We start from the raw sequence: 10,862 nt of genomic DNA, 5'->3' as shown, positions 1-10,862 counted from the left end.
CCTCGCATGCGTTGCTATATCAAGCATGTTTGTCAATGTTAGTGATCAAAACTATGAGTCTTGATTTCTAGTCTATTATAGCTAAGTCTCGGACTAAGATAGACAAGTGTAGTTGAGCTAAAGGAATTCATGGCGATTCATCATACAACGACGAAGATCTACTCAAGGAACCGTGGAACTTCATCAACAAAAAGGTATGTGGAGACTTGAACTTATCTATCACTCAAAAGTCTATCTATTCTATCTCCTACTTCTTATGAGACAAAAATTCTATGCTATATAGACTGGATCATACACATTTGACATTTCGAGCTGAGTATTCACTACTTATCTTTTTCTCGAAATCGTGTGTTGGTAAAGCGTTTCACTTTGATCAAGTTTATCTTCACCTAGTGACGAAAGTCATGAAAAGTTTCAATTACTTTGAGAATTGCTCTGACGTGAAACGGTCTGTGAATAACGACTATATAACGTCCTCTGAGAATGTCTCAATGATTGGAATGAGAGTTTAGATTACATAACCATGTATTCCCTAATCCGAAGTTTTCGAACTTTGTTGATTGAGAGGAAACGGAGGAATTGGCTTTGCCAAGTCCGCGAACTGACGGAAGTTCTCTTGCCGAGAATTTCTGCTGGGATTTTCCAAAAACTCGTTTGCGTGTTTAGTCCGCGAACTGGCGGAAGTCTCTTTGCCGATATTTTCTGCTGAGTTTGGAAAACTCTGTCGATTGCCCTAAATCCGCGAACTTGTTTGTGAGCTTAAGTGGTTATGATCTAAAGATGTGCTCTGAACATGAAACTTAAATTACTAAGGAATGATTTATGCAAACCGTGGCTATAAAGTTCATGAGACGATTCATCGAATCGAATCATCTTTATTTCACTTGTGTCTTTTTGTAGTTGCATAAGATCTCATACCAATTGAACAACTCTCTAACTAGTTCATTTGAGTCAATTGAACTAGTTATGGTGAAGAAGAACTAGGTTAATATGAAATGCTCATATGGTTAACCTTTTGGGTTACTATGTCGAACCAACATACACGTACACGTTTGGGCACAGTTTTCACAAACCCAATAAACGTCTACCCAAGTGTGTGTGACAAGATAAGTTTTCGATCTAACGGTTGAGAAATATTAGCTTGAATCTAAATCAGTTTTTCATCTAACGGTGAATATGGATTGCTTTGTAACTAAGGCAAAACCCTGATTTGATGGCTATATATAGGAGACATCTAGCATTGGGCAAAACTAATCCCCACAGGTCTGTGTGATACTAGTGCGCTCGCTAGAGTCGATTCTCCTTTAACCTTTGGTTTTCTTCTCTAAAACCAGGTTAACGACTTAAAGACTTCATTGGGATTGTGAAGCCATACCGATACTACTTTTATCGTAGTTGTGTGATCTGATCTTGCATCTTCTATCGTACGAGTACAATCTTTGATTGGCTTGAGATCGTGAGAGTTATCCGATAGGCAAGATAAAGAAGTCACAAACATCTTCGTCTCACTGTTTGTGATTCCTCGACAAACCGCTTGTTGAGAGGTGATTGATAATATAGGTTGTTCTTCGGGAATATAAGACCGGATTATCAATTGGTTCTTGTTCACCTTGATTTTATAACTTAAGATGGAACAAAACCTAGGGTTTTTCTATGAGAGACAGATTTATCCTTTGATAGATTTTTCGGTGTGAGACAGATTTGTTTCTTATCAAGTCTGTGATTTTGGTTTGCAGCAACTCTTAGTTGTGGGTGAGATCAGCTAAGGGAATCAAGTGTGCAGTGTCCTGTTGGGATCAGAGGCGTAGGAGTACAACTATACCTTGGATCAGTGGGAGACTGATTGCAGTTCAACTATAGTCCAGTCCGAAGTTAGCTTTGAGTAGGCTAGTGTCTATAGAGGCTTAATACTGTGTGTATTCAATCTGGACTAGGTCCCGGGGTTTTTCTGCATTTACGGTTTCCTCGTTAATAAAACTTCTGGTGTCTGTATTATTTCTTTTCCGCGTTATATTTTTTATATAATTGAAATAATACAGGTTGTGCGTTAAAGATCATAAATTGGAAATCCAAGCTTTGGTTGTTGAATTATATTGATTGATCCTTGGTCATTGGTCATTGGTCTTTGGTACCGTCCAAGTTATCTCTCTTTGATAAAGACTCGCATATTTCCATTTGCTTGAGTAAAGATCAAATCGAGAGATTGAGATATAAACTCTTTGATATATATTTTTATTGATTGAGTTTAACTGTCTAGTTGATTCTCATAAAAAGTATATTGGAGTTTGTCCATACAGATTGCTAAGGAAATATTGGGTGGTGTTGTTAGACCCCCGCTTTTTCAGAAAGTTACCAGGTGATTTTTAGATACTGTGTTGTTGCCCACCAAAACTTGTTGTTTGGTGAAAATAGGTGAAGCCTATTTATACAAGTCACATTGAAACGTACCCTGGTCTCGTAGGAAGTGGAAACGATTGAGTGGTGGAAGAATAGAGTAGCGTGTAACCGTAAGACGTTATGCTTCCATGATGAGGGAAATGAATTCGTGTAATCGTCAGTCATTACACTTCCACGATGAAGGAAATGAATTGGTTACACCGTTACTTTTCACCACCACTAATTGTCCTACTTCATGACACTTTCTTGTAACGGGCGCATTGCACGCCGCACGCTGTAAACCGCCAGACCAATACCCTGATGAGTATCCCCCAGTTTGTGACATGTTTGATGTCTCGAGTGTTTTCGTGGAAAACGTGTAACAGGTTTCTATGTGTGGCAAGTCAAAGTCAAGAGACTTTGCCATAGGAAACTAGCATGTGATGCTATTAGGCTTGCCTTGGTCGGCCGCCTAAAACTTGCCAGAAGTCCGTCAGTTTGGTGGCGAACTTGAATGGCTGAGATTACATCTCATGAGGAAGGGTAGCCGTTGATTATGGACACATCTTTGTTGTGTGAAAAAGTGGCGCCATTAGCATAGTGGCGCCTGGCGTAGCCGTGGCGCAGCGGGTTGCCTGGGAATTGCCGCAAGTCCGTCAATTCAGTGGTGAACTTGGATGGCCGAGATTGCATCTCATGAGGAAGAGTGGCCATTGATTATGGCCGCATCTTGTTGTATAGCGAGTGGCGCCATTGGCATAGTAGCGCCTGGTGGAGCCATGGCATATCGGCATGCTAGTGGCACGCCAGTGGCGTAGCCATGACATAGGGGCATGCTAATGGCGTAGCCGAGGCATATAGGCATGATAGTATTCGTGGCACAGCGGCATGCCAGTGGCATGGCATATCGGCATACTAGTAGTCGTGGCATTGTGGCATGGCCACGCTTGTGGCGTTGTAGCATGACCAAACCTAAGGTTTGGCTCCGTAGCCAAAATTAGGGCTTGGCGGCGTGGCCAAGGTAGGATTTGGCGTCTTGGTAAGAACTAGGGCTTGGCGGCGTGGCCAAAGCTAGGATTTGGCGCCGTGGTAAGAATTAAGGCTTGGCGGCGTGGCCAAGGCTAGGTTTTGGCGCCGTGGTAAGAATTAGGGCTTGGCGGCGTGGCCAAGGCTAGGATTTTGGCGTCGTGGTAAGAATTAGGGCTTGGCGGCGTGGCCAAGGCTAGGTTTTGGCGCCGTGGTAAGAATTAGGGCTTGGAGGCGTGGCCAAGGCTAGGATTTGGCGTCGTGGCCAAGGCTAGGATTTGGCGTCGTGGTAAGAATTAGCGCTTGGCGGTGTGGACAAGGCTAGGATTTGACGTCGTGGTAAGAATTAGGGCTTGGAGGCGTGGCCAAGGCTAGGTTTTGGCACTGTGGTAAGAATTAGGGCTTGGCGGCGTGGCCAAGGCTAAAGTGGCATGCTACCGTGGCAGCGTGGCATGTTGGCATGCCGATCAATATGTTGTTGTGGTAAGGCGCGTTTGGCTTGCCAGTATGATGGTGCGGCAGGGTGCGTTTGGTCTTTAAATGTATAGTGGAAAGTTCAGAGTGACTTGATTGGCCAAGGAAAGGAGGCGGCCAAACATAAGGCACGGCGACACTTCTGGTGATAATATGGCGGCTTTATAGCGACCTGATTGGTCGATTAAAAGAGGGCCGGCCAAGCATGGTGATAGGTGTCTAAAACACCTTGATATTTATCTATTTTTTAAGCTTTCTTTGCTAAGTTTTCTTGTAAATTATGTATCTTATGTTTTCTTTTGAGTGTTTAGGTACTTTGGAGTCATTTCGAATAAAAGGAAAAGAAACAGGGTAAAAGTGTCATTTCAAGTGCAACTGCTGTTGGAAGCGAATTATTTCTCAGTATTTGCTTTTATTTTTTTATCTCTGTCTGAAAAGTATGTCGGCTTTAGTGATGCAAATTTTATGTCTGAAAAGTACGAAAACTTTAGTGATGAAGAAAAATTGAAGAGAAAAAGTAGGTCTGAGAAGTAAGAGACGATCTGCGGTTGGCGAAAGAATTCAAAGAAGTGGAAAGCGTTCATTTGGAGCCAAAAGGAGCGAAAAGGAGCAATTCTCAGGTGAGCGAAGCTAGCTACAGTTGAGAAAGATAACAAAATGGGCAGTCAGTTCTCTGGAACTGACATGCCAATTGGTAACCGCGTGGCCTGTATCAATTCTATGGATGCCTATAACAATTTCTATCATTACCTGGCCCTCACTTCAAGAGAAGTGTTCATTTCTTCTCATTAGTCGTTCTGAAACCGAGAGAGACGGTTGTTGTTGGTAGTGATAATAAACTCAGGGGAGATCGAGAAGAAGTTGTTGCTGCTGAGAGAATCAGATCGAAGATATGATCGATTGAGAGCTATTGAGGTGGTTTGTAGTGAGTGATTTCATCGGAAGAGAAGAACATGGAGCAACACAGAGTTAGGGTTTAATCACTGGAAGAAAGAAGATGAGGTTGTTGTGTAAAATTATGAAGGAATCAGATAGTTTATGAAGAATTAACAGATGGGTATGAATCAGATGTCAGTTTTGGTTCGAAATTGTTGTGGATTTGAGAAGGTGGAAGCTACAGAAGCTAGGGTTTGGTCTAAACTTGTTGTTGTTGCTTTGAGCTGAAGGTTATGATGGGTCTATGGTGCATATCCAGTTGGTGTTGATCATTGAGTAAGCTGAGCTGCTGCTGTAGAGATTGAATCTGAGAAGGAGAAATTGAAGATGAACTAATGTTTTTCTTGACCTGGATTTGGAATTTGAAGATAAACAGAAGGGTTTAGATGAATGTTAGGTCCAGGAGATGGTAATTTCAGGCGGAGTTGAGTGCTGCTGGTAGATTGAAGTTGTATTGAGATGGTGGTGGTTGTTGCAGGCAAATTACAGAAGAAGTTTAGGGTCTGAATTGGAGAAGTTGGGGATCTGATGCTGCCGAAAATCAGTGACAAAGAGGAGGAAAATGGAGTGGATTGGAAATGGAGATTCCAGGTGCTAGAGCTAATGGGAAGTGTTGGCTTTATTTTGGTGTTGCTACTGAAAGCTTGTGATGATTGCAGTGAAGGTTTGAGATCAATGTGGAGTTGTTGTTGTTGCCATGGGCTCAATTGCCATGAAACACGATTGAATTGAAGATGGTGGTGTTATGCTCAAGGGTGGAGATTCAAACGAAGAAGGTTGTTGTCGGTGTTTGAAATGAAAAAGAATATGTTCAAGGTTGAGATGTACAAGGGATGAGCTGGTGGTTTTACGCAGCTGAGATTAAATGAGCATATGGGTACTGGTGTTGCTGTTTTGATGATGGCAGTTCTGGCGGTGGTTGAAACGGAGTGAATTGCAGGAATTGCAGGAGCAGTTTTGTGATGCTGAAATGCAAGCTCAAGCTATTGCAGGTGTTAGCCATGGTCACAATGGCTGTGACAGAAGTGCATGATTGTGGTTGGATCTGGTGGTGCAGTGGAAAAAATGGTTAGCTGAAATGAAGTTTAGATGCATGCTAGGAATTACAGGAAGTATGAGGTTGTTGTAGTCAGATTTGGTTTGTCTAAAGCAGGAAATAATGAAGCTGTTGTGATGAAATTGATGGGTCTTGACAGAAATCTGATGTTGATGCCATCGCAGTAGTTGTGGAACTGAAGCTGAAATGGAGGTGGTTATGCCGGTGCTATAAAGAACAACACATTGATGATGGCTGAATTGATGCGGTCATGGAGTTGCAGGTGATGCTGCAACGGAATTGAGCTGAGGTTATTGAAATGGGTGCTCCTGAAACTAAGATAGAGAACAAATGGTGCAGCTGTTGAGGTGCAGCCTTGGTTAGGGAAGTATTACAGAGGCATGGTGGTGTTGCTACAGGTGCAGTGAATCCATGGTTGTTTACAAATGGGTTTAGAGTGGATTCAAAGGCACTGATGGTGTATGCAGCTGGGATTATAGAGTTGCAACATGATTTGGTGGTAATGGAAGCTTAGTAATGAGCATACGATTGCGCAACATTGGGTACTGCTGCCCGTGCAAGATGGCTTAGGCCATAGCAACTCAGATAAGTTAGCCTAGTTAGCTCACCTGAATAGCTGACTCGGTTCTGATTCACCTGACCCGTTTGACCGGTAATTGGGATGACTTTGCCGGTCACCTGAGGTATTTTCTGCTGACTTTGCCGACAAACTTCCGGTCAGTTTCCGTCTAATTTTGGGGACTTTGAGCTACACTTTTGGGCAGAGTTACTACATGGGTATCTTTACATGTGGGCTTAGAGGATTTCTATCTATTGGACCTATGAAGACTTGACCTAAGAAGAGCCATAAAAGAGAAGACTTATACTTCTTTGTTTATCACGTATTTTTCTTGGAGCTTTGGAGGAGAGCCGGATACTAGGGTTTGCTTATTGTTTCATCTTATTTATTTTATTATTGATAATGAACTCCAAAACTATGAGTAACTAAACCTATCTTTTGATTGAGGGTGATTTCAAAGCCCGTATTATGAACTCATAATTGATATGTAAAAGCTCGTTTTTTCGTAATTATTTTGTTATTGCTCAATTTCTACCATTTTAATATTGCTTATGGATTGTTTCTTAATTGTTTTAAGTTCAAAATTAAATCATTGAGTCACAATTCTATTGCTAGTTTAGATTTTCTTCGACCCGTAATTGTCTAGAGAATTAAACACAAGTAGCAATATATGGGTATTGATGATGGGACTTTGTTAAGTACTTATATGTAGAAATTGACACTATTAGGTGATACAAGCTTTTGATTTCATCAGTAGGAGAAACCTTATCTCATAAAACTTAAAGCATTTGTTTAAGTCACACCTAGTAAGCGTACCTCTAGGAAACTTGACAAGTAGAAACCGGTAGTCGAGCGCTTCCGTATCCGGTGAGCTTAGGAGATAATAACAGGATAGTTGAGCGTACTAATTATCCTAGGATTGTTAGTAACGAGATAATGCGAAGAACGTAGTTACATATCAATTAGGTTTATATTCCGTGGTCGAGAATGATTCCTTAATCAATTCCATCTCGTATTTGAATAAAATTTACAATTTTCAGAATTTTCTACAACAAAATAATCTTGCTAAGAGTATTTGCATAAAAACTTTTGCTTAACACACCTCTCTTGGGACGATCATGCTTCCATTATATTACTTGCTAGTGTAAAGATAAGTAGAAAATATTATTTGCGAGTTGACACCTCGTCAAAATTGGCGTCGCTGCCGGGGAGGCAGTGGCTAGTTTAGTTGTTATTTTTATTCTTAGTTTATACTTTTGCTTTTATTTTCAATTCCAGTTTACTTATTCAATCTCTTAGAATATGATTTTCAGGAACCTTTTCTTTGGTGAATGCGTGGAGAGGGCAGACCAAGTCCAATTGGTATACGTCTTCGTTCGGGCACTTTACTAAAAGACTTCATCCGAGCGGTGAATACTCCACTTCCTCCTAGTTCTGCACCAAGTGAATTCTCGGACTCGGATGAAGAGGAAGACAACACAATGGGAGGTCGACCACCTGCTCCAAGAACACTCAAGGAGCTCACTTCTCCAAACATTGACCAAAATCCTTTATGTATTCAGCTGAATGGAACCATTGAGTTGAAGTCGCAATTGATTCACTTGCTGCCCAAATTCAGAGGTTTATCGGGAGAGGATCCTAATCGTCACTTACAACAATTCCATCGTGTTGTGACTAGTATGAAGCAAGCAACTGCAGATGCCGATATGGCTATGATGACAGTGTTTCCTTTCTCCCTTATAGATGGTGCAGGAGAATGGTTCTTTTGCTTACCCTCTGGAAGTATAACCACAGGGAATGGAATGAAGAAGTTGGTCCTTGAGAAGTATTTTCCAGCATCAAATGCAGCAGTGATTCGCAAGGATATTTGCGGTATTAGGAAAATATCGTGAGAGACTCCTTATGAGTATTGGGAGCGCTACAAGAAGCTCTTAGCTAGCTGTCCACACCACCAAATCAGCGATCAACTTGTGATTCAATATTTCTGTGAGGGGTTGCTTTCTAATGATAGAAATTTGATCAATGCCGCAAGTGGTGGTGCACTCACCAACAAAACCATTGCTGAAGCTACAAGCTTGTTAGAAAACATGGCTGCAAACACTCAACAATTCTACACTCGAGGTGAATCAGTGGTAAGGAAATTGAATGAAGTTGGTGATTCTCCACACATGGAACAGAGGATGGGTAACATGGAGAGGATGATGCAACAAATAGCAGCTTCCGTCATACCATCATCACACACCGAAGATGTTGAGCAAGCAAGTGCTATGTACCAAAATCAACAAAGGCATAGGTATGATCCGTACTCCAACACATACAATCCAGGTTGGCGTGATCATCCCAATTTCAGCTACGCCAACAAGCAAGCTGCAGAAAATCCTACTTTCAATCAACAAGGAGGGTACCAATTCATGCAAAGACCACAACAAGAAACTCAAGGTACAAGTGTGGATGACAAGTTTACTCTTATGATGCAAAGTATGCAAGAGATTTCAAAGACAATGCAAGGGTTCAATCAATTCCAGCAGAACTCCGAGATGGCTATGAGAGATGTGCAAAACCAAGTTAGTCAATTGGCTAATAATATGAATCAACTCAAGGCACAAGGATCTGGAAAACTTCCTTTGCAACCACTAAATCATAAGGAGAATGTCAATGCTATTGAGCTACGAAGTGGGAAACAAGTAGAGAAACCGACATCATCACCGGTAACCAATGAATATGATTTGGAGAAAGAAGAGGGTGAACCATCCCCTAAAAAGGCTGACCCGGTAACAAATTCTAACTCTAAAACTCGTGTTTCTACTTATGCTACTCCTCCTCCTTTTCCTAGAAGGTTTGCAAAGTCGAACAAGGAGACATTGTACCAAGAGATTTGGGAGATCTTTAAGAAGATTGAAGTGAACATTCCACTCATTGAGGCGATAAGGCAGGTTCCTCGCTATGCAAATTTCTTGAAGGAATTATGCACAATCACAAATTGACCGGTAATGAGGTAATGAGTGTGGGGGAGAATGCTTCGGCATATCTTCAAAAGAAGCTCCCACATAAGTTGAAAGATACCGGTAGTTTCACCATACCATGTACTATTGGTAAAATAAGGTTTGAACGTGCTTTGCTAGATTTAGGAGTATCCATAAATGTTATGCCTGCTTTCGTTTATGAATCCTTGAAACTTGGTCCTCTTAAGAGTACCGGTATTGTTATACAACTTGCTGATAGGTCTAATACTTACCCGAAAGGGGTTATTGAAGATGTTTTGGTGCAGGTTAATCAACTCATATTTTAGGAGGATTTCTATGTTCTTGACATGATGGATGAAGATTCAACATCGTCTACTCCCTTGTTGTTGGGTAGACCTTTCATGCGAACCGCAAGAACAAAGATAGATGTTTTCAAAGGCGCCTTAACTATGGAATTTGATGATGAGATCATAAGTTTCAATATCTTTGAGGCTATGAGATATCCTAGTGACGTGCATTCATGTTTTTCTATTGATATTATTGATTCTATAGCTCAACATATTTTTGAGTTGAATGGTGATGATGCTTTAGAAAACACCATAGTGGAAGGTTTAGGTTATGGAAAATACAAAGACCTTGATACTGAATTGTCTATTTGTGATGAAATTAAAGAGGCTATTTTAGCTCTTAACTCATTACAAGAAGTTCCACAAAAGTATAATGCATCTTATGTTTCCTTGCCGATTACTAATGAGAAACCTTTACCATCGATTGTGCAGGCACCTATTCTTGAGCTGAAACCTCTTCCGGATCACCTCAAGTACATATATTTAGGTGATAAGGAAGAGTTTCCGGTGATCATTGCCAAAGACCTTACCAAGGTGCAAGAGGAGAAACTTGTTCGAGTGCTAAGAGAGTACAAGTCTGCCATTGGGTGGACCATTGCCGATATCAAAGGAATCAGCCCTTCCACATGTATGCACCGAATACTACTTGAGGAGGGGGAAAAACCAACAAGAGAAGCTCAACGTCGCTTGAACCCTCTGATGATGGAAGTAGTGAAGAAAAAAATCCTGAAGTTGTTGGATGTAGGGGTTATCTATCCCATATCCGATAGCAAATGGGTGAGCCCGGTTCAAGTCGTTCCAAAGAAGTCCGGAATCACGGTGGTGAAAAACGATGATAATGACTTGGTTCCAACTAGAATCCAGACCGGTTGGAGAGTTTGCATTGACTACCGAAAGCTCAACTCTACCACCCGAAAGGACCATTTCCCCTTACCATTCATTGATCAAATGTTTGAAAGATTGGATGGACACTCTCATTATTGCTTTCTTGACGGTTTTTCAGGTTATAACCAGATTGTAATAGCTCCGGAAGATCAAGAAAAGACGACGTTTACTTGTCCTTTTGGCACTTTTGCGTATAAACGTATGCCATTTGGCTTGTGCAACGCTCCAGCCACTTTTCA

At 41.3% G+C, this 10,862-nt stretch overlaps 1 protein-coding gene across 1 annotated transcript; it reads left to right on the top strand.

The window, feature by feature from the left end:
- Window positions 1-7,759: 7,759 nt before the first annotated feature.
- On the top strand, window positions 7,760-9,412 carry LOC113331873. Its single transcript, XM_026578517.1, has 2 exons — window positions 7,760-8,316; window positions 8,440-9,412. The coding sequence occupies exons 1-2, from the start codon at window positions 7,760-7,762 to the stop codon at window positions 9,410-9,412; spliced, it is 1,530 nt and encodes a 509-aa protein (XP_026434302.1).
- Window positions 9,413-10,862: the final 1,450 nt, after the last annotated feature.

Source organism: Papaver somniferum, unplaced genomic scaffold (genome assembly GCF_003573695.1).
Source record: "Papaver somniferum cultivar HN1 unplaced genomic scaffold, ASM357369v1 unplaced-scaffold_128, whole genome shotgun sequence".
Taxonomy (NCBI): Eukaryota; Viridiplantae; Streptophyta; class Magnoliopsida; order Ranunculales; family Papaveraceae; genus Papaver; species Papaver somniferum.
Note: the sequence above shows the minus strand (reverse complement) of the source record. Positions and strands in the feature narration are given on the sequence as shown.